The sequence below is a fragment of the Anabrus simplex genome, chromosome 1 (genome assembly GCF_040414725.1).
Source record: "Anabrus simplex isolate iqAnaSimp1 chromosome 1, ASM4041472v1, whole genome shotgun sequence".
Classification (NCBI taxonomy): Eukaryota; Metazoa; Arthropoda; class Insecta; order Orthoptera; family Tettigoniidae; genus Anabrus; species Anabrus simplex.
The window spans coordinates 453,654,080-453,676,656 of NC_090265.1; the positions used below are offsets into that span (position 1 = coordinate 453,654,080).

At 40.9% G+C, this 22,577-nt stretch overlaps 1 protein-coding gene across 6 annotated transcripts in view; it reads right to left on the bottom strand.

Annotated features, from left to right (window-relative positions):
• Positions 1 to 22,577, bottom strand: part of Lmpt (Limpet) — a 1,284,547-nt gene that overhangs the window by 411,465 nt on the left and 850,505 nt on the right. Inside the window, exon 2 of one of the 6 annotated variants that reach the window (XM_067135220.2) lies at positions 356 to 552. The exons of the other annotated variants lie outside the window; for them this stretch is intronic. Coding sequence (XP_066991321.1) covers positions 356 to 513 — 158 coding nt within the window. The 5' untranslated portion in view covers positions 514 to 552. The remainder of the gene's footprint in view (positions 1 to 355; positions 553 to 22,577) is intronic. 6 annotated transcript variants of the gene reach the window in all.

Consider the following 22,577-nt stretch of genomic DNA (forward strand, 5'->3'; position numbering starts at 1 on the left):
AACTCGAGCAGACTAGGGATATAAAAAAATATGCTTAGCCTATGTAGTACTTATATCAAACGAACATAAAAATAAGTCTTCAGCTTTTAAGTTGAAAGTCTACATCACACAGGAATAAATAGTTGTACGCTTTCATCAAATAAATTGAAGATCGAGTGGACTCCAAGCAAGTGCAGACAAATTCTGAAACATCAAAGCAGAGTATGCACAGAAATGGTACATTCAAACATAAAACTCCCCAAACGATATGAGGGTTTGCAAATTCTCGAAAATGCTGAAGAAATTAATGTCCATTAAATGTACAAAATATAAATGCTAATCATCATCATTTTTGTACATAACATGAGATGTTTACCTAATGATGAGCTCGTAGAGCTCTGCCTGGTTGAACACCTTGCAGTACAGCTCCAAGACACGCACACACGCATAGCGCATGCCCGGCCACGGGATCAGAGAGGTATCCAAGCCTGCCGACAGCGGACAGGCAGGTGGCATGGTCTTCCTCTCCAACATACCGACGTCACTTCGACTTCGTCATAACCACACTTCATCCTGTCGTGGACGACCATTCAACAAAGTCAGAAACCCATGGTAAATAGAAAATCGGACTATACAGCTCACAGGAGGGAAGATCAATTTTAAAAGAATGGTTAAGTTAATTTACGTACGGCACTTCATTTAAGAGCAATTTGTACGGATAAGGAAGGAAGGTGGGCAAAAGGAACGGTATGATTGTTCTGTGATATCTGAGCGCAGTTCATAATAACTTCCTAAAAAAAATTGAGAATATACTAGAAAACACCTTGGTGCATCAAAAAAAGAAGAAGCAGCTCCTCAATATAAACTCGGTGCAATTGGGGGGGGGGGGGGTGCGGGGTGGGGGTCTTGCGGCATGTTTACGTTACACACTTTCGGTTATCATAAGTGAATCTTCCTATTACCATGTGATGATAGGTGTTTATTTTTACGAAGCCCAGTCGAAGTTGCTAGTACTTCAATCCTCAGTAGATGCAAAAGACAGTTTCGAAACCTAACATGCCTGAGCTACGCCAACCGACTGGCTAACATGGTTCACAGACGCCAATGGTAGAAGGTAAAGGGTCGATAAAGAATTTCTTAGACCCTCTGTGTATGCTGTGCTTTTATTCCATCTTGTTAACATGAACCTGATAGAAGTCTTTCAGATGGAGGGCAGCTAGCGTCAAAGGGACGAAACAGATCTTAATAACACATTTACATACCTTATCAAGGAGATCAAAATTAATTATTTTTTAATCGCTTGATACAAGAGAACTCCCGTCTTTCCTGAATCACATACAGCAGTGCTTAGAAGCGAAGTATTCTCTTAGATAATAACTTCAATCCTTCACTGCTACAGGATTTCAGAACGCATCGGATCTTTTTCAGCATCATGTTCCAACATCTATATTCAGGGCACACAGCCCTTTCCAGGCGGCAAGTTAAGAAATTCGAAGGAAGGGCACATTTAAAAAAAAATCCGATGAGTAAGGCGATTTCACATTAAATAACATCTTCTAAATTCTCAACTCATTCGCGTGTGATATACGTCGAATTAAGTAAAGAAGTGCCGTTTTGGAAAAGCAGGATACGGATATAGGACTGAAAATGTGCATTCTGTTTATTCGTATAGAAAAACATTAATTTAAGTGCAATATTGTTCTTAATCATGCTACTTTGACGTTCTTCGGTTAGTAACAACACAGAACAGATGCACCAGAGCTAAGATGAACACAGAGCACGATCATTGCGTACAGGCGAAGGGTGTACGGTATGAAGGTTGTATGTGTGGCGGAGGACAAAGGAGTATGCGTCACTCTACTTGCCTACACAGTTCTTGGGAACTGGATGACTGATATCATTGTCTGTGGATTAGAACGTCATTCCACTCTTTAAAACACAAAACACGTAATCGTTATAATCTTAACCTCATTGTCCTCATCTGAACCACATCTTCAACACGGTTATTAAGTCCTGGAAATTCACACGAACGAGCATATATATATTATCGGAATACAACGTACAGTAGTACATTTACACTCGATGCCACTTTCCTCTCTCATGAATACCGACTTGGACCAAACTGTTAGCTTGTTGGTTCTCTTCTTACTGATGGAAACTTAAAGTGCAGCATACAGTGCATAGAAGTTAATGCCAACCCTTCGAAGGTTATTGTTGACTATCTGCCTTACATATACAATCAATCTAAAACTTTGAGATTTTCTTTTAATAATTCTAAAGAAATGAACATTCTTGGTGGGATATAAACCAGGCTCATTGTTCACCTCGGAAGAGAAATACTGATTCTAAGAAACAGAAACGCAGAAAAATAATACAACCCTAAAATTAGTAAGTGGGGTCATTTTGTGCCTTCCCTTTGGAAAATTAACTGTACAAATGACTATTCATTTGTGATATTCTAGTTAATTGTACTGTTTTTTTGTTGTAAAAACTTACACGGCTGTTCGAAATATTATTTGAGTAACCACATAGCCTATTTTATTCTACGTATGTAAATTGTGTTAAACACAAAATAACCTCCCCTAGTACTTTAATATCAAGATGCAAGATGATTTTGTATTTTATTTCAAGTCTATTGAACGAAGGAGTGGCCTTAACGTTCTAACTACACTGTACGCTGCACTTCATTTTTCCATCTTGATTCTCCAGGAGTTTAGTTTACAGCTAAAATAGCCGTGTGTGGAAGCGCGAGCGGAAAAAAAAACCTAAATGGTCGAACATTTTGCGTTATTGGAGCAACAGAAGACATTCTAGGAAGAAAACTGCAGGCCAATGTGAAATGAGAACCGCTGCCTACAAGTCAAAAGAAGATGTTACAATTGCTGTAGGAATGCTCATTCCGGGTGTAAGAAAAAGAACCGTTTTGTGCAATTCTAGCCATGGAAAACGAAGTTGTGAACAAAATACAAACGGATTGTGAGTGAGAAAGATTCAACCAGATGAAAGTTTATAATGGTTGCTTTATAAAAGTTAGCAGAAACTCTGATTTAAATTAATATTATCTCGTTTTACTTAATGTGTATGCATAGTTATGTTAACTTATCTATTCCAAAATTTGTCATAGACAAAGATAACCGACTCAGATCTTTATGGCGACGATGGGATAGGGCAGGTCTAGGACTTTGAAGGAAGCGACCGTCGCCCTAATTAAAGTACGCTCCAGTGTTTGTTTGGCGTGAAAAAAGAAAACCATTTTCAGGGCTGCCGATAGCGAGGTTCAAACCCACTATCTCTCGAATGCAAGTTAAACAGCTACGTGATCCGAATCGCGTGACCAACTCACTCTGTACAACAACGAACTGAAACGCCGGTGGACAAATATTATCCCCCCTTACAGATTTATTTAATAGAAGAACTTCTAAAATTAACAGGGGAAATATTTATTACTTGAAGTCATTTTATCTTATTGCCATGACAATTGCAATGTTACTATGCATACAGCAACTATCACAACCGCAATGTTAACAAATGTGCGAGAGAGAAAAGTGTAAAATGCAGCATTATTTGTACGGAACAAGGAGGAGGTTATTTTGAATACTTGCGATGAAACTTTGAACAATATTTTTTTCCTCTCCGCACTAATGAGCCTGCTATGTGCGGCAACCCAACATACCATGGAGTGGGTATCTGAAGCGCCCGGTGCATACATTACATCCGCATTGCACGCTCTCTTTTTTCATACCACAGCCTATCATTTTAACGTATTCTCAGGTTTCAACAAAAATGGCAAAGTTTTCAACGAACTGCTCTATTCCTCAGCCAACTTCCTTAGAAAATTTCCCTCAATTAGGTTCCTACATGAAGTTCGCAGCAGTGATCTGAGGTAGTTTGTAAGGAAAATACGTTGTACTAAGCTGTGCGTAGAATAGGATGATCCAATTTCCAAAATGAAAGAAAGCAGGACAGCATTTAAAGTTGATTATGAATCTATATTTTATCTAAATATTCATTATTACTATGCATTCATGTCATGTTAGTGAGCAACCAGAGTCCAATTTTAATTACAATAATACATATTGTACAATAGGTTTTAATATATTATTGAATGAAAACCTACAACCTGTTTTCCAGTCATTGACCGGGTCAGGAATGAAAACGAATGAATCAGATATAGGCTATTAGTACGATGGGGTCGCCACTCCCAAAGTGATTTAATTAATGACTGATAGATGCTATGAAATGAGAATGGAGAGTGTTGCTGGAATGACAGATGACAGGGAAAACCGGAGTACCCGGAGAAAAACCTGTCCCGCCTCCGCTTTATCCAGCACAAATCGCACATGGAGTGACCGGGATTTGAACCACGGTATGCAGCGGTGAGAGGCCGACGCGCTGCCGTCTGAGCCACGGAGGCTCTCTTTAATATATTATCCCTGGCCTTTTCCCCAACTACTTGGGGTCGGCACTATTCTATATTGAGCCGAGTTTTTCTGCCGGATGCCTTTCCTGACGCCAACCCCTATGTGAATACTATAACCACGTAGTAGTAGCTAACACAGTGTCTCGGCATGGCGGTCTAGGGGTAACGTGCCTGTGTGTTATCCTGAGGCCCCGGTTTCGATTTCCAGCCAGGTAATGAAATTTACCTTGATCTGAGGACTGGTTCGAGCTCCACTCATCCCACGTGAGAGCAATTGAGGAGCTACCTTACGGTGTGACAGTGCCCTCCGTATAGAGAGCCAAGAATTATGGTCGAGAAGATTCGTCGCACTGACCATGTTAAACCTCGAAATCTGCAGGCCTTCAGACTGAGTAGCGGTCGCTTGGTAGTCCATCAGGGCTGTTGTGCCATGGGGTTTATTTGTTTCATGATACAGTAGTAGGGATAGCTGGCGTTCAGTTATTGTTGACACAATATTTTTTTATAACTTGATTATAATACCGGACGTGTCCAATGCTGATGTTAGTGAATAGCAATTAATGGAAAAGAGGTAAGTGAATAACCTCACAAATATATGTATTGTATGCGTTATGCAATCGGCAACAACGCACAAAACGGAAAGAGCCAGCCAGCATCTGGAAAGCGGAAGATTGCTGTATCTCATTGCGACCTGATGTCAGGTCCATGAAGTCCCTTATCCATTCAAAGGTCTAAGGTATCGTATTATGGAACTGATTATGAAGGTATCTGTTGTATATTGTAAAGCATTAATCAATATCTAACGTGGTTATTAAGATATTTTCGACAGGAGGAGAATGCAGAGTAAAAAATTTAAGAAAATGAAATAATGATATTTTAAAAATAATATGTGGAAATGGAACGCTTCATTTTATAAAACGGGACATCACGTGTTCCGAAGCACCTTTTCTCAAAACAGGGGACAAGAGGCTACAGGGACGTCCAGTCACTAGCCGTAGAATAATAGAAACGTGAATACACGGTATTCTGCGCGGAGAGAGAGAGAGAGAGAGAGAGAGAGAGAGAGAGAGAGAGAGAGAGAGAGAGAGAGAGAGAGAGAGAGAGAGAGAGAAGCAGAAAGAGATTCTGAAGTCCTAGCTGCGAACAGTTGACAGTTTGTTCACGGAGGGTTGCAGACTGAAAACTGAAAGCGTCACTAAAATCATCCTGGTGTTGTCTGGGTCATCAGTATACAGACTGGTTTGATGCAGCTCTATATGCTACCCTAACCTGTGCTAACATTTTCATTTCTACAAACTACTACGTCCTACATCTTCTCTTGGTTTGTCATAGTCATGTCGTCCGACTCGTTGGCTGAATGGTCAGCGTACTGGCCTTCGGTTCAGAGGGTCCCGGGTTCGATTCGCGGCCGGGTCGGGGATTTTAACCTTCATTGGTTAATTCCAATGGCCCAGGGGCTGGGTGTTTGTGCTGTCCCCAACATCCCTGCAACTCACACACCACACATAACACTCTCCTCCACCACAATAACACGCAGATACCTACACATGGCAGATGCCGCCCACCCCCGTCGGAGGGTCTGCCTTACAAGGGCTGCACTCGGCTAGAAATAGCCACACGAAAAAAAATAGTCATGTCTTGGTCTACCTCTACCTTCTTACCGGTTACACTTCCCTTGAAAACTAATCCTGAGTGTCTTAATTGTGTTCTATTATTCTATATCCTCTTCTGGTCAAATTTCGCCAAATCGTTCTCCTCTCGCCAATTCGATTCAGTATCCTTCCTTCATGATTCGATCTACTCACCCCACCTCCAGCATTCTTCTCAACACCACGTTTCTGAAGATACTATTTTCCTTCCTGAGCCACTTACTGTCCATGTTTCACTTCCAAATAATGCCGCGCTCCAGACTGGAGTAGAAGATGAAAAATAAATACATCCAAAACAAAGGTAATGGAGTGCAGTCGAACGAAGTCAGGTTATGCAGGAAATGTTCGTTTAGGAAATAAAGCGTACGTCTTTTCTTATCCTACCGCTTTTTTCCCCCGCAACTACCGGGCGAGTTGGCCGTGCGGACAGTGGTACACGGCTGTGAGCTTGCATCCGGGAGATAGTGGGTTCGAATCCCACTGTCGGCAGCCCTGAAGATGGTTTTTAGTGGTTTCCCATTTTCACACCAGGCAAATGCTGGAGCTGTACCTCAATTAAGGCCACGGCCACTTCCTTCCTACTCCTAGGCCTTTCCTATCCCATCGTCGCCATAAGACCTGTGTCGGTGCGACGTAAAGTAGAAAAAATCCCACGCCTGTGGGGTTGCGAGTGCGAACTGCGTCGCACATGTGGATTTGACACTGTGTTACGGCCGGATGCCCTTCCTGACGCCAACCATATATGGAAGGATGTAATCACTATTGCGTGTTTCTGTGGTGGTTGGTAGTGTGGTTTGTTGTCTGAATATGATGAGGAGAGTGTTGGGACGGACACATACACCCAGTCCCCGAGCCAGAAAAATTAATCAGAAGCGATTAAAATACCCGACCCGGCCGGGAATCGAACCCGGGACCCTCTGAACCGAAGACCAGTACGCTGACCAATCAGCCAACGAGCCGGACCTTTACAGTATGTTCTGTATAAACACTGAAAAGGAGAGGGGACAAACTGCAGCTTTGCTTCACTCCTTTCTGGATTACTGATTCTTTTTCATCATTCTAGCGGTAAGAATTCAAAAGACCAGCATTCAACAGTCGACGTCGTAACATTTATATAAGTAGTGACTCGCAATGCATTTTACAAAATTCTATTATATACAATATTTATTGACAGTTAAATTGTTCATCTCACGTGAAAGTAGAAGAGAGAATATAGATTATAACACCACTCTCAAGCTGTAGTTTACAGCGGTCTCTTTAGCAATCTGATGAAAAGGGAATGTAGCTAAGCCTGACGCTTCTTAAGATCTTTGGCTGCCTTCCAGACAATAATAAACAGTAAGAATTTTTAAACACATCATTTTAAGGGGGAATACTTCATGACGGCGAAAGTTACGAGTGTCAACAGCTACTGCTTTCTCTCCATTAGATACGGCTCAGTTTAAAGAAGCAGCGACGAGATTACGACTGTACATTTCTCATGAATTACATCACGAAGTAGTACAATACTGTACAAGGATTACATAAAATAAATTTCATCGTAAAGTCCGTATTGTCGTACGTATACTTTAAGGTTAAGTCAATATTCCACCTTTACAATACCATAAGTTTATTGTCTATTTATTTAAACAACATTATTAAATAATACGGGACATGTTTCGTCTAACTTGTAGACATCATCAACCGTAAGATATTCAAGAAAAAGCTTAAAAAAGGACAAGGACAGAACAACACAATAAAATAAATCGGTTGTCGAACACGTCAATCAAAATAGCGAGGATGTTCCAGATTGTTCCAAGTTTTGAATGTTTGTACAAGGATTCATTAAGAAAACCTCTCACCGGATGATGATGATGATGATGATGATGATGAAGATAACGATGGGTTTCCATATGGCACTATAACTGTGGCATGATGACATGATTCCCCTTTCACTGAAAAATTATTATTATTATTATTATTATTATTATTATCATTATTAATAATAATAATAATAATAAAAATCAAGCAAGTGACCTTGCTGTTAAAGTCGCGCAGCTGTGAGCTTGCATTCGGGAGATAGTGGGTTCGAACCCCACTGTCGGCAGCCCTGAAGATGTTTTCCGTGGTTTCCCATTTTCACACCAGGTAAATGCTGGGGCTTCCCTTCCATTCCTGGCCCTTTCCTAACCCATCGTCGCCATAAGGCCTACCTGAGTCGGTGCGACGTAAAGCAAATTGCAAAATAATAATAATAATAATAATAATAATAATAATAATAATAATAATAGTTTAACTTCCCAGTATCCCTCGATTTTCTGCGACGCCGAGTTACAGAAATTTTCTCGCGCAAGAGTTATACTACGTGCCATTTTATCCAGCAACACAATGCTTGTTGTTGATGCTTGTCGTTTAAAGGGGCCTAACATCTAGGTCGTTGGCCGTAGCAACACGAGGTAGTCATACTGTGCACATTCGAAAAGCCACAGACCTCAATAGAGATCGAACCCAATATCTTGGGAAAAGAATGTCATAACTGGCTACGCGACAGTGCAGGTAATGGCGCCACATAATCAGTGTGATGATTTATTCAGTGATGTAATTTCGCTTTCTTGACAAGGTCATCTGTCTCTGCGCCTCAACTTTCCTCAATAGACTGAGTGAAAGCCCGTACCAACACTACTAGCAGTATTTAAATCTTCGAGGAGCCAGAATTCGAATATTCGGCTTAGAGACAGGGAGGCTATTCTTGTAACTCGTGATTGGACTACTACTACAACGGGATAAATTTCCCTCTATAACGACATTACTACAAAATCTATATGTTATTGGCTTTACGTCCTACTGCCTACCTTTACTGTTTCCGGATACGCCGAGGTGCCGAAATTTAGTCCCGCAGGAGTTCTTTTACGTGCCAGTAAATCTAAAGATACGAGGCTGAGATTTGAGCAGGATCAAACCTTCCAAACTGGGGTCAGAAAGCCAGCGCCACAATCGTCTGAGCCAATCAACCCGGCATGATCATATATTTTATTTTTTATTCACGTATGACGTTCTTTCGAAGTTCTGTTATTTGTATTTATGTGGCAAGTGATAATTACTTACCTTCCTGAAATGAGACATGACATGGTCATTTTCGATTTGTCTAAATATACAATGAACCAAACATCATAAGCTTGTACAAGCCAGCAACTTGAGTATCATGTGAATGATCCATATCTACGGTATTTCCTTACGCACTTTCTTCCTCCTATTTGCAGTGAAAGGAGCGAGTCCAACTAGACCACACCTATGAAAACGACCCTTAAGTTCCATTTAAACCTCTCACCGACTATATTCGAGCAAAGAGAACACTTCACTTAGGACTCAAGGAGTTGTCAGAGGTATGAAGCGAGCAGACATCGCTGAGGAGCTGTAATTAAGCATCGCCGCTGCATGTAGCGTAGGTATGAAGCGAGCAGACATCGCTGAGGAGCTGTAATTAAGCATCGCCGCTGCATGTAGTAGGTATGAAGCGAGCAGACATAATTGAGGAGCTGTAATTAAGCATCGCTGCTGCATGTAGCGTAGGTATGAAGCGAGCAGACATCGCTGAGGAGCTGTAATTAAGCATCGCCGCTGCATGTAGCGTAGGTATGAAGCGAGCAGACATCGTTGAGGAGCTGTAATTAAGCATCGCCGCTGCATGTAGCGTAGGTATGAAGCGAGCAGACATCGCTGAGGAGCTGTAATTAAGCATCGCCGCTGCATGTAGCGTAGGTATGAAGCGAGCAGACATCGCTGAGGAGCTGTAATTAAGCATCGCCGCTGAATGTAGCGTAGGTATGAAGCGAGCAGACATCGTTGAGGAGCTGTAATTAAGCATCGCCGCTGCATGTAGCGTTTAACAGCCGTACAGAGTGCTAACAGCAAACAAACTGCGAAAAGGTTGCGTAGGATGTGGAGGAGTAGTGCATTTGACTAGAAAAAATGTATCAGAGGAAGAATAATTTCACATTTTTGAGTTAACGCTACTGTTGACCGTTACTGTACATCATAGACGGCCAAAAGTGCACTCGCGACTCTACATCCTGCAATGTGCAGTGGCAAGTGGAGTGAGCAGCTGGAATCCTGTACTTTCACCTTCCCTCGACTACTTGAACATTCACGAGAACCATTTAAATATCACTGGAGAAATGGGCGTAGTTGAACGTACAGATTCTGGCACGTTTAGGAGGAATAATTATTTCATATTTCAGAGGGGATGCATATCAGACAACTCCTTTGCTTCAAATTACTTACTAGGACTCACCATATCAAACAGAGAGAATCGTTATGAAAATGAATTACATGCTCTGTGTACATGTATGAGAATAGTGCGTAATGCAGTTGTTAGACATGGTAGTGCGCGCGTCGATTGTGTTCGACTGACTCTTGTTTGTGCATAACAGACGCGGAAAGGAATAGGTTAGCCGGTTCCATGTGTCTCCTGGCTTGTCACACCTCTTTAACACTGCCTTAAGCTTTTAGCATTTCCAATACAATCTCAGCCTAGGAGGTTTGCCTTTAGAATCGAACCACACTTCTGGTTGATTTTCTACACATAATTGCGTGTTCAGAATGTATTTTTCTTGTTGTTCTTGTAGAATATATGAATTTACGATTCGAAATATGTTTGTCAGGTAAATATCGCCTTTAGATTACGATAATGGACTCGTTTGAAAACATCCCTTGCGATCGTAATCAGCTGATCGAAGAAAGTGGGAAACACGCAGAATTGAACTCGATTTAGTGTATACACTGTTGAAATCATTTAAAATAATGAAAAAAGGGACCCCAAAGAGCTGCACTGATGGCTGGCATTAAAATTCGATAACCATTCGTCTTCTCCCGGAGTGAAGGATAAAATTATGTCATTTTTCTTTTTGTTTGACAAGTTAAATGAATTCTGAACGGTAATACATATGCATACACACATTCTTGTCACAGATCGTTATGCTTTTCAGTAATCCACTAGCCTATGAGTAAAAAGAAAGAGTGTCTTCATAGACAAGCACTTTCAACTACTGTAACACCGTAACCTCTTGTGTTTCATGTGTTTTTAGAAAACATCCGAAGACTTGAAAATGAATTAAATTTTTAAAAAAATATCCTTATCGTTAATTTTTCTCTGACGTGCTACATTTTATACATGAAATACGATAAAAAAAAGTATTCGATCATATTTTTACAGTCACCACATGCAAGAAACTGGGAAATATTGGTCATCAGCCCTGTGTATCGAGATGGCAGAGGATTTGTTATTTATTATTATTTAGCATATGATTTTTATTGCTGGGAGTGTCCTAGGGCATGTTCGGCTCGCCTGTGACGTCAATGGGTGACCCGCACATCTGGGTGTGAGATGATTATGATAGTGAGGTAGGGACAGAGAGGAACCCGGTGCCGGCACAGGACTCACTTCAGTCCAATAACACCAAAGGATCTCCACACGGCTTAATGACCCCATCCGACTGGTGATTACCATCAACGTTATATGCTGTGACTCCATATGAAGATTGCGGAGAGGTTTGGAATTGAATCCAGGATGTGGTTGTGTACCACCACCTCACCTACCTTGCCGGTCAACATTCTGATGGTGAAGTATTTTTATTTCCACCAACGGGACTAGAAACGGCTAACCATGGTGTCAAACCATACAGACTGACGCCTTAATCATGGCCAACAGGCGGGCACAGAAAGGATGAGGAAATACAAGAATTTATCTCAGGCTGTGAAATAATCTAATTAATCTCTTGTGGTAAGAGTTTATTATGGAATCTCGGTAAATATTTATTGAACGAAATCTTAAAAAGAATATATCATTGAATTTCTCTAAGTGCTATTCCTATGCAGTTATCTTTAAAACCGATTACGCCATTTTATTTTGGTCTGTTTGCATGTGAGAAAACATGACAGCCATCAGTATTACAGGGATTATGAATTAATATGTATGAACTTCTCTGAACCCTCTGAAAGTCCACGCCTTACTATGAGGTAACTCAAAACACTGGGTTGCGTTACAAATCTGTATTCAGGTAAAATCCAATATCAAGAACAGGATACCTTCAGCTAAACAGATAATGGATGTGAGAAAATACAATTGTATACAGGATATCTTCTTGCTACTGGTTGATATAGATCAAAATGAACAGAATACAATTAGCTGCTGAAGAGTCTGTACATTCGTGTGTACCTTAAAGTATATCTAGACAGTATCAGGCTACTAGGTTTAATTATCAGCATAGTGGTCTTTGGCTCAGATGGACTCTGTTTTGATTCACGGTTGGGTCAGGAATTCTAGCTACTTCTGGTTAATACGTCGAGTTCGAGGACTGTATATTTGCATTCATCTCATTACAGACCTCTTAATTTACTCATAGCATATCATACTACCAATAATCACAGAAACATGCAAAAATTAATGTATCCCTCCACATATGATTGTCGTCAGGAAGGAAAACCGGTCATAAAACTAGGTTAAATTTACTTGTAGTGCTGACCCCGAGAAACTGAGTAATGAAATAAGAAGGGAAGAAAGAAACAAATCTTAAAGTAAACGATGCTGGGACTAGGAAAAGTACCCGTGAGAGTTTGTGACCTTTCAGTGGAATAGATGAGAGTTTCCATACATGGTTTGTCTGTCTGTAAGGTCATCATTCTGGATGTTTGTTGGATCCTCAAACAGCATCACGAAGTATTATACCGGTTATAGAGAAACCACAAAATAGGCATGATGATTTCCTCTCTGTATCAGAAAGTGCTGCTGCAGTACGACCGACCCTATATCTAGAGGCACTAGTCGTGCTGTGAATTTTATTACTCAGCACCATCCATACCTTGACAGCTTAAGTACTAGAGGTGGGCTAAACTGCTATTTGCATGAAACAGTTTCAACTGTTCCTGTCTCGAACTCGAAACAGTTTCAAAATAACAGTTTCGAATAGCAGTTTTGCTTCTCCTTCCAAACAGCGACATGACACGATTGCTGCAGTGTTGTTGCACACTGCTATGTCTGAGTTTGGGGTACAGTAGGAGGTGTTTTAATAACGGAAACACTGTATGTTCCCATTCAGCTTGTTATTGTACGATACTTGTTAAACATATTTAAAATAGTGACTTAAAAACTATTATACAGGACGAGTTAACGCAAAAATAAATTGAGCAGTAGCCATAACACGGTGTTTTGTGAAACAGTTACATCCCGAAACTGTTTTGATACCAGGCCACGCAGAGCAACCAATGGTTATAGCGATTAGCGAGGTAGCAACAGAACAGTTTCAGAAAGAGTGGTCGTAACAGGATGTTTTGTTAAACAGCCACATTCCAAAACGGTTTCGATACCGAAACAGTTTCAAAATAGCTGTTGCGTTTTTTCTGTCCCATCTCTATTCAGTACTACCACAGCCATAACGGACTGACGTACATTTTGTTCTGGCCTGCGCCAAGAAACAGATGCAAAAATACTGTGTCCATCAAGAAACAGTACGAGGTGTTGTATATACGGTATGGCAGTCAGAATCCATTGTTGCCCGAGATCGAATTCCAAGGGCTTCGGTCTCTCAGTTCCTGGAAGTCACGTATTGTCTCACTGAGAACTGTTCAGGCACTGCGGCGGAAGATGTCTAGTAAGAATATTTATCGAAGAGGTCTGGATCACAAAACTACCTAGCTTTACTGGCAGGTTGAAATAGACAGTCGTTAACAATGGTGTGCACTACATAACTCGAAATTGATTTTTAAACGGAATACGACAAGTGAACATTTTTTAAAAATGTGTCTCAGTTCAGTCTTGTTTGAATATCGGCAGGTCCAAAACCAGACTACTTCCAAAGCTTCACAATTCCCATTCCGGTTATAGGCACATACTGTGTCTTCACAATTCAAGGATTGCGTTTTTACTACGAATATAACAGATAAAAGTGAAAATTATGACCTTGAGTAAGGTAATTTGAATTTCAAAAGAAAGACATCTGCATATAATTAGATTTTGTCTACATGGTTCTAATTACCGCTAGAGGCTAATGCAGGTAGCAGACGGTAAACACGGCTGGTCGGCAGCAGTCAGAACGAGGACACATTTTATCTACTCTGACACAAAAGTGAATGGATAGATGAAGAGTGTCTTAGCATCATTAAATACCGCTAATCCGACCCGATAGATGCATTAGAAAATGTTGTCAACATGTCGCAGTATACGTGAGACATATTCTTTGTCATAATATGACATATTAATTTTAAAGTAAACACTCATAAAAAGAGTGTTTGAGAAGGATTTAGATACAATTAAAGAAGTATGCCTTATATCCCGGGAAACTCTCAACCACTCGTCACTATAACCGAACAGATCACCTTCTCGGTAAGTTATCCTCATAAGGGAAGTGTCACACCTTTCATGACGAAACCTACCGTGAATGGCGACGACCGATGTACCACGAGAAGATCACATGCAAAAAAATTAGCTGCCTGTTTCCACTGCATGGTCCCGAAATAAACTCCCGAATTACGCATATAAGCAATAGGAAAGTGATACTAGTCGTCACAGGTAGTGGAGCGAGGAGCAGAAAACCGCCAATGAAGCAGAGATGTGCAGCTGCGCCGCGTTACCGACTGGCCACACAGGTTTATAGCTTTCGCTGGGGCCTTGCAATAGAAATATGGAGCTAAAGCTTTGCATGTGTCTTCTCGTAGCACATATCAAGGAAGTTTTACGGTAGGTTTCGGCATTAAGGGTATGGTACTTACCTAGTCAGAAAGTATGCACGCAACTCAATCTTGGCACTGGAGCATTCCCTTTATCGGAAAGCCCAAACTCCAGTCAAATTTGGAGTTGGGTGATCATTTTCCATTGTATACAATTCTCCTACTTTGTCCAATCTCACTCTATTACCTTTAATGAAGAATCTGGGTACTTTGTATGGCGGAGAATACATTCTCTCCCAGTGGAAGGCCAAACTTTCCTTCTTCAAATGCAGCCTCTCTACATAGCCCGCACGGAGTGCTAACTATACTATTGTCCCTTTCTCCTTCCTTCAAGAGGCTACAACATATGCCGAGCGTATCCCTTAGTATGGAAATCTCTACATCCGGAAGCCAGCTACTCATTATCTCTTGGCTCTTTGATAGGACCTACCTCGAGCCGACTAATGCTAAACCATGACAGCAAAGTGAGATTATTATTTTTATTTACTAGTGGTTTAACGTCGCACAAACACATGGACATTTTTTTTCGCGACACAAGGATGAGAAAGAGCTAGGGAAGGAGGGAAGAACCATATTCCGGGCTGCAGACAGTGGGGTTCGAATCCACCATTTCCCGATTGCTAGCTCACAGCTACATGACCCGAACCTCACAGTCAACTCATTCGATATTATTATTATTATTATTATTATTATTATTATTATTTACGAAGTTCACCAGTTCTATATATATTTCATTTCTACTCTTAATGATGATTGTTCCAATGTATTGCTTTTTTTAATGGCTGTAGAATATGTTCTGTTTGAAAAAATATAAGAAAAGCCCCCTGAACCATCAACTTTTAATGGTAATTTAATTAGGGATAAAAATAGAACATCGTGCGAAATAAATGCATTTTGGAATGGTATGAACTACGAGTGATATGAACAAAACTGACGCACAACACTAATTTCAAACATGGCAAGGCGTTCGGCTGATAATTACCATCCTACAGCTTTAACACTCAGCACTTCTACAACTACAGTTATCTACTCTTAGCTAAAGTAAGAAACTTCACCTGAAATGAGAGTAGAAAACCAGCAGGAGTAAAATCTACGTTGCCATTGCAGCGTATTGATGAAAGAGAATATTCCCAAAGCTTGATTTCAAAGTACTCTATAGGTATCGTTCATTGACAGTTAAAGATATACTGGTCAAGTTGAGTCTGAATGTAGAAAATGAAACTAATAATGGTCTATCCCAGTGGTGGCAAAGACGTGTCCCTCGCGCGAGCACCTCTGGTCGGTGTTCCGGCTGTTTGTGAATGTGTACGAGAGGGACGGATGAATTCTGTGAGTCGCGGCAGGCGGGGGTAAGTAGAATGGTTTGTTTGTGGTAAAATCGGACTGAAGTAGCAAAATCCACCTTGAAAGCCTTCATAGTCAAAATATGACAGTGAGCTCTAAATAAAAATGCATACAGGTAATGTATTCACTCTTTTACCGAGCGAGTTGGCCGTGCGGTTAGGGTCGCCATGAGCTTGCATTCGGGAGATGATGGTTTCGAATCCCACCGTCAGCAGTCCTGAAGATTGTTTTCCATGGTTTCCCATTTTCAAGCCAGACAAATGCTGGCCACGACCACTACCTTCCCAATCCCATCCTTTCCCGTCCTTGCGTCACCGAAGACCTGCGGTGTATTAATGCAACGTTAAACCACTAGCAAAAAATAACGATATAGATATATCCACTCTTTTAAGCAAAAGAAGGAACACTGAGATAAGAAATGGGACGTGTTAGTTTATTTACGTTTGGAGTGTGCAATACAGTATATTCTGTGCTTGGAACAAGGGTTCATAATTCAGGAACCGCATGGAGTCGCGAAGGTTAAAACTGCACATTGTTGTGACTTGGTAAATTTAATAAAAGAAAGAAAGAAAGAAAGAAAAAAGGAAGAAAGAAAAAGAAAGAAACGCATACGTAGATAGAATTGAACAGGTTAGGTGTCGAGGTACGAGGGAGGAAGAAGGAAAGGTTAGCAAACTATTTGCGTGATAGGAACACAGTCGCCTTGCCGAACTGTCAGCTGTTAGAAGAGGTTTCAAGACTTTACAGGGCTCAAAACTGACTTCTTAGATTTATTCAGCAGACCTTTCTCCCTTTTGGTGTTTAGTTTGAGATGCTACATCTGCAAGGTTCAAGGACACATTTTTCACAATCCCAAAATGTGCATGATTTTTATTTAAAAAACACATCATACTCGAATCTACACGCAAGCTGCTTAAATTCTTTCAATGGTTCTAATGCAATCATCTCTTAGTCGCCCCCTTTAGTCGACAGGCAGGGGATACCGTGGGTGTAGTCTTCGTCTGCGTCCCACACCCACAGGGGGTAGAGATAGAAAAAGGAAGAAAAAGAAGGGATCCGTCACGGCAAAACATGAAGTAACGGATGAAGAAAGGCAAGGGCCACGAAGGGTTTGAAAATGAAAGACTCCCTAGGCCTCGAATGCTTAACAACGTCGGGGTCGGAAAAAAACAAGAGTTGACCAAGGGAGGTCGGACAGGATAGATGAATGTGAGAAGCCTGACACAACTAAGTGGAAGCAATGCCAGGACTTAGCTAAGAGCCCCGTGGTCGCTTAGGGACAAGTCGAAGGGTTTCTGGATAAGTACTTGACAAATTGGCAACATGGCTGCTAGTGGCACTCGTTTCTCGCCAAGCTAGCCGGGATACGAATCCAACCAGAGGCATATGGAAATTTTGGAACGAAAAGTCACGTCTCATTGTTTAGGGTACAACGTAAAACTGCACGTCCCATAGTTATGACCATGCTATCAACGGTTGCAGTTCATCTTTCCAAATTGATGTCAAGATTTCCTACATCCACCAAATACAAATTTTCCGAAAATGATTTCCCCCAAATTCCGATTTTCAAATTAATTCCGCCTCATTAAACCTTATTCCTGTTGAGATACAACAATGGCTGAATAATAATAATAATAATAATAATAATAATAATAATAATAATAATAATAATAATAATAAAATGGTTTTACGTCCCACTAACTACTTTTACAGTTTTCGGAGAAACCAAGGTGCCGGAATTTTGCCCCCAGGAGTTCTTTTATATAAATCTATCGACACGAGGCTGACGTATTTGAACACCTTCAAATACCACCGGACTGAGCCAGAATTGAGCCTGCCGAGCTGGGTTCAGAAGGGCCATCTGAGCTATTCAGCCCGCCAGTCTACGGCAAAATGCGCTCACGGCTTACGAACAGCCAGCGACGGAAGTTCACTCCGAGTGAATTCAGTAGTAAACTCCAAACGCTTTGAACTGTATATAAATTCAGTAAATCCTCCCTTAAGGGTCTGTGTATCGATCACAATGCATTAATAAGAGAGCTACGTTAAGGATCTTCAGTCACCTGATCTTTTCTTGTACTATTAAGAAGTAAACTCGTGTTTTCATCCCGATGTGGTGCATCTCTTTTCAGGCACACCCCGAATGGAGGTGAACTGATTGCGCATACCAGCCCCTGCCATTGTTAAATCTCTGGTAGTGCCGAGGATCGAATCTGGGCCACCGAGGACGAGTGCTAACCACTACGCTACGCAGGTAGACACTTGTACCATTCTACCATTAACAAGTTGCCCCTAATGTTCCCTCCAAAGAATGAGACCTGTATGGTCTTATCTTTGTAAGCAGCGTTTCGAGGGATACGTTTGGGACAATGACACGTTACTATACCTCGACCTCTGTCTCGACCATGGAAAGAAGATAAGTAATAACAGATAAACTATAGGGAAAGTAGTTGTGTTTCAAGGCTTTCAGTGTAAGATAGCATGTATTATTGTCAGCAAATCTCTGTTGTTGGTTTAGAAGTTAGTAATAAGCAAGGAAACCTATTTTACGACAAAACTGTGGAAGTCTCCAAGGATGAGACCTCTGAACTCCCACAGGAACCCTAAGATTCATAACTTTAAGAAAGTGAATTTGTAATTAAGGAACTATTTATGGTTAAGTGGTTTAATAACGACACGAAGAAATAACAACAGGAAAAGGAGTTTAATGTTTTAGATATATTATTATTATTATTATTATTATTATTATTATTATTATTATTATTATTATTATTATTATTATTATTATATAATGTATAATAAACATATAAATCAATAAAACGAAATTGAAATATGGATACAATAGTTCAATATAATTTATTCTATTTAACCGTACCTTCTATAAACAGAGCACTCAAATAATAGCATTGAGAGATTCACTACGAAACCAGCACTCCCAGTGTACTGTCTCATAATGAAAAGTATGCTTAGCAAAATCCCTATAGACTAAATAAAAATTGTCCTAGGGCAAGTCTGTATTTCGCATTAAGCGGGTTATATCTGTCAGGTAACCGTGTACGCAAGTGAATGTGGTTGGAGATTCCATTCTCACGTGCTATTGACAAGTAGGAGTGTAGGACTCGTAGTCGGAAATAAGCAATCAAAACGACGTAAAACCATATTTAGAGTTAAATCTCGATTTCACATCGACCAAGATTATCGCTCCACTCTTGTCGGGAGACATATAGGAGAGAAACGATGATTAGATCATATGGCCGATGAACAAATAGCGTAAGTGTCTAGAGCGGCATTAGCTTAAAGGTAATCCTAACTGGTGATTGCTCACGACGATAACCAGCCCAGAGGTTGAAACTGGGACATTTATGACAGACACTTCATGGCAGTGTTACTTTACAATGGCCCACCAGCTCCTCGGACCTTAATCTGACTGACAACATGTGATATGATTTCTGAAAGTGCAGAATTTTCTCCGCCTTGCACTCGTAACTTTTATCCAGCAGTTACAACATCGTTCGGAGTACAATGTACGGTCATTAAAATAATGAGCGCCGAGCGCTGACGTCATGCTGCGATCGAACTTCATCCACTGGAGAAGAACAAGCTCATCAGAAAGGAATTATTTTGCGATAACGCAGCACTTTCCGCAACTCATTAGGGAGATACCGACCACTCCCTGCTATGACTTCTGGGAACGCTATACGAACACTCCACTTTAGTCCCAAGTTGGAGTACAGCGTTCGAGTGCTAATGAGATTTCTGCTAATGACAAATCAGCGAAGTGTAGAAATAGATAAATTGAACTCCTTGTTCAGAAACCCGTGCAGGAAGTTTCTCCGCATACGCACGAATTGAGCCCATGTATATTCGCTCAGAAAAGGAATGAGAGGGTGATACTTTAAGTTGCCCGCATTTAATATTTTGTCAGACTTAATTTTAATGGTTATTAAACAACAAATATTAGGTCGTATATGCATACGTTTAATTCTTTCTGAGATAAGTGTACCTGCGACAAACGTATACAATCAAGTGCACTCATTTTTTCTGTACATCGTAAAGTCTGATGGTAAGGGTCGCGTAGCTGTGAGCTTGTATTCGGGAGATGGTTCTTAAAATCTTCAGTGTAATATTATAATTATTTCTCTTAGCTTTATTCATTCAGTTATCCGCAGTTGACTATTGGCAATGGAACTTAAAAACATGTTGCCAGGTTTGGAATAAACAGGACAAGCTTCTGAGTTATCAGCAACCAACAGCAACAAAACACACATTGTTCGAACAGTTGTGATGGTTGGTCTCGTTGTTCTGTGCAAGGGACTTGGGACATCACCTCCTTAGAGGGTGAAGAGAAGGGAGGGAGTAACTCTGTCTACTAACTTGTGTTGGTATGGTTTGTGAACTAATGGATGCATTTGTAGTTAATTAGGGTTAGTATTTGGAAGTAAGCGGCTACTGCTCATACTTTCGCTCTATTCCCACGTTCACTCGAAGTTGAAGCGAGAAAATACTGAAAACCAATTCTTGGACGTCGAATGGAATTTTAACCACGTCTTCTCAGCTGTGTTGACTGAGACCGAGTGTTCACTTTATATCTCCTTTTATTTATGGGAGAGACAGGGAAGGGAACTCGAACCAGCCAGCTACGGTGTACTTGAACAAGAAATGGAAACTTTTGGTTACGATAGTAAAGAATACTAGAGAGGAAAATAAATTAAGTACACTTCCTGCTCTTTCTCTCTCTCTCTCTCTCTCTCTCTCTCTCTCTCTCTCTCTCTCTCTCTCTCTCTCTCTCTCTCTCTCTGTCCTTTTTTCCCAGTGGTTTAACGTCGCACTAATACATCCGAAGGTTTCTGACGACGTAAGGATGGGAAAGGTAGGCACAACCTCAGCATTTAACTGGCGTGAAAATGAGAAACATGGAAAACCACCTTTAGGGCTGCGGACAGATTTGAAGCTCATATACCTACACGACCTGAACCGTGTGGCCAACTCGCTCTGTAGCATAACAATGAGAACAACAATACTGCCATGTCCTCTAACTTCTAGAAAAAGTTCTTCAACTTGCAACTATATTCAGCTGACGAATGCCCAATACATTTAAGCACACTCAAAAACCAACTGACTCCGTAGAGATTCGATACCACAAAATTGAGCACAGTACAGAAGAATATGAACAACTAGCCACGGCAAATTGTTCCGAATTTGAGTGATTGTTATTTATACTGCTGGTTCCACGGGATCTCAACAGGTAACATCAGTAAACCGAGCAAGTTGGCTACGCGGTATTAGCTATTATCTTACATGCGGGAGTAGTGTGTTCGAATCCTGCTGTCGGCAGCCCTGAATGTGGTTTTCCGTGGGTTCTCATTTTCACACCTTCATAATGAAGTCCACGATGTTTACCTTCCCAGTCATAGACCTGTCCTATCTCATCGTGGCTAAAAGGTCTTTCTGAGTCGGTTCGGCGTAAAACAGAGAAAAAAAAAACATTTAATAAGATTGTCATTCGATGTGCAATTAGCTGATTTTTTCGTACTTTAGGTTGCAAATGAACCTACTAAAAAAACGATTTTTGGACTGCTTTATAATATGCCATTGAGTGCCGCTCTGATATAAGGTGCACAGACAGGCAACTCAGTGATACTGGTGATCACATCGTTAAATTGTTTCATGATAATGTATGATTCAGAGCTGTTCGAATTTACAATCCTATGTTTTTTCTCCTTTCTTCTCCAGCACATTCCCATACTTACATATGGCCAGTGGATCACCTAGATACATTTCACAACTTTTCTGATGGTCGAAGGTCAGATATCCTTCCTGTCACCTCGCACAAGTGTCGGTGAAAAATCAGCTAAACTTGCTGAGATTCGAATCCGGGATAAGTGGACTGGGAGTCGAATAGCTAGACAACTGCGCCAGTGTACCCACCAAAATATTACAACATCGCTTAGCTATTAATTAATTTATATATGTCTAATGATGGCCGTAGATGCCGACTTGCCGAGACGGGAAAGAAGAGTTCGGTTCACCCGGAAGGACGTAGGTTTGATTCCCCGTCAGGAAGTCGCAAAACTTTACAAACGAAACTTCCACAACTGGAGAAGCACATGACCCTAAGTTTCACTCACCTACACCATAAGTGAGTACCAATTTTATTCTGGGGGGCAAAAGTGGTGGGGCACAGAACTAACCACCTATCCAGTTTACTTCCGAGGTTACGAACTGTCTATGTCTCTACCTTTCACGCCAGGCTGAGTGGCTCAGACGGTTGAGGCACTGTGCTTGGCAGGTTCGATCCTGGCATAGTTCAGTGGAATTAGGTGTTCAAATATGTCAGCCTCGCATCGGTAGATTTACTGGCACGTAAAAAACTCATGCGGGACAAAATTCCGGCACCTAGGCGTCTCCGAAAACCGTAAAAGTAGTTCGTGGGACATAAAGTTATTATTATTATTATTATTATTATTATTATTATTATTATTATT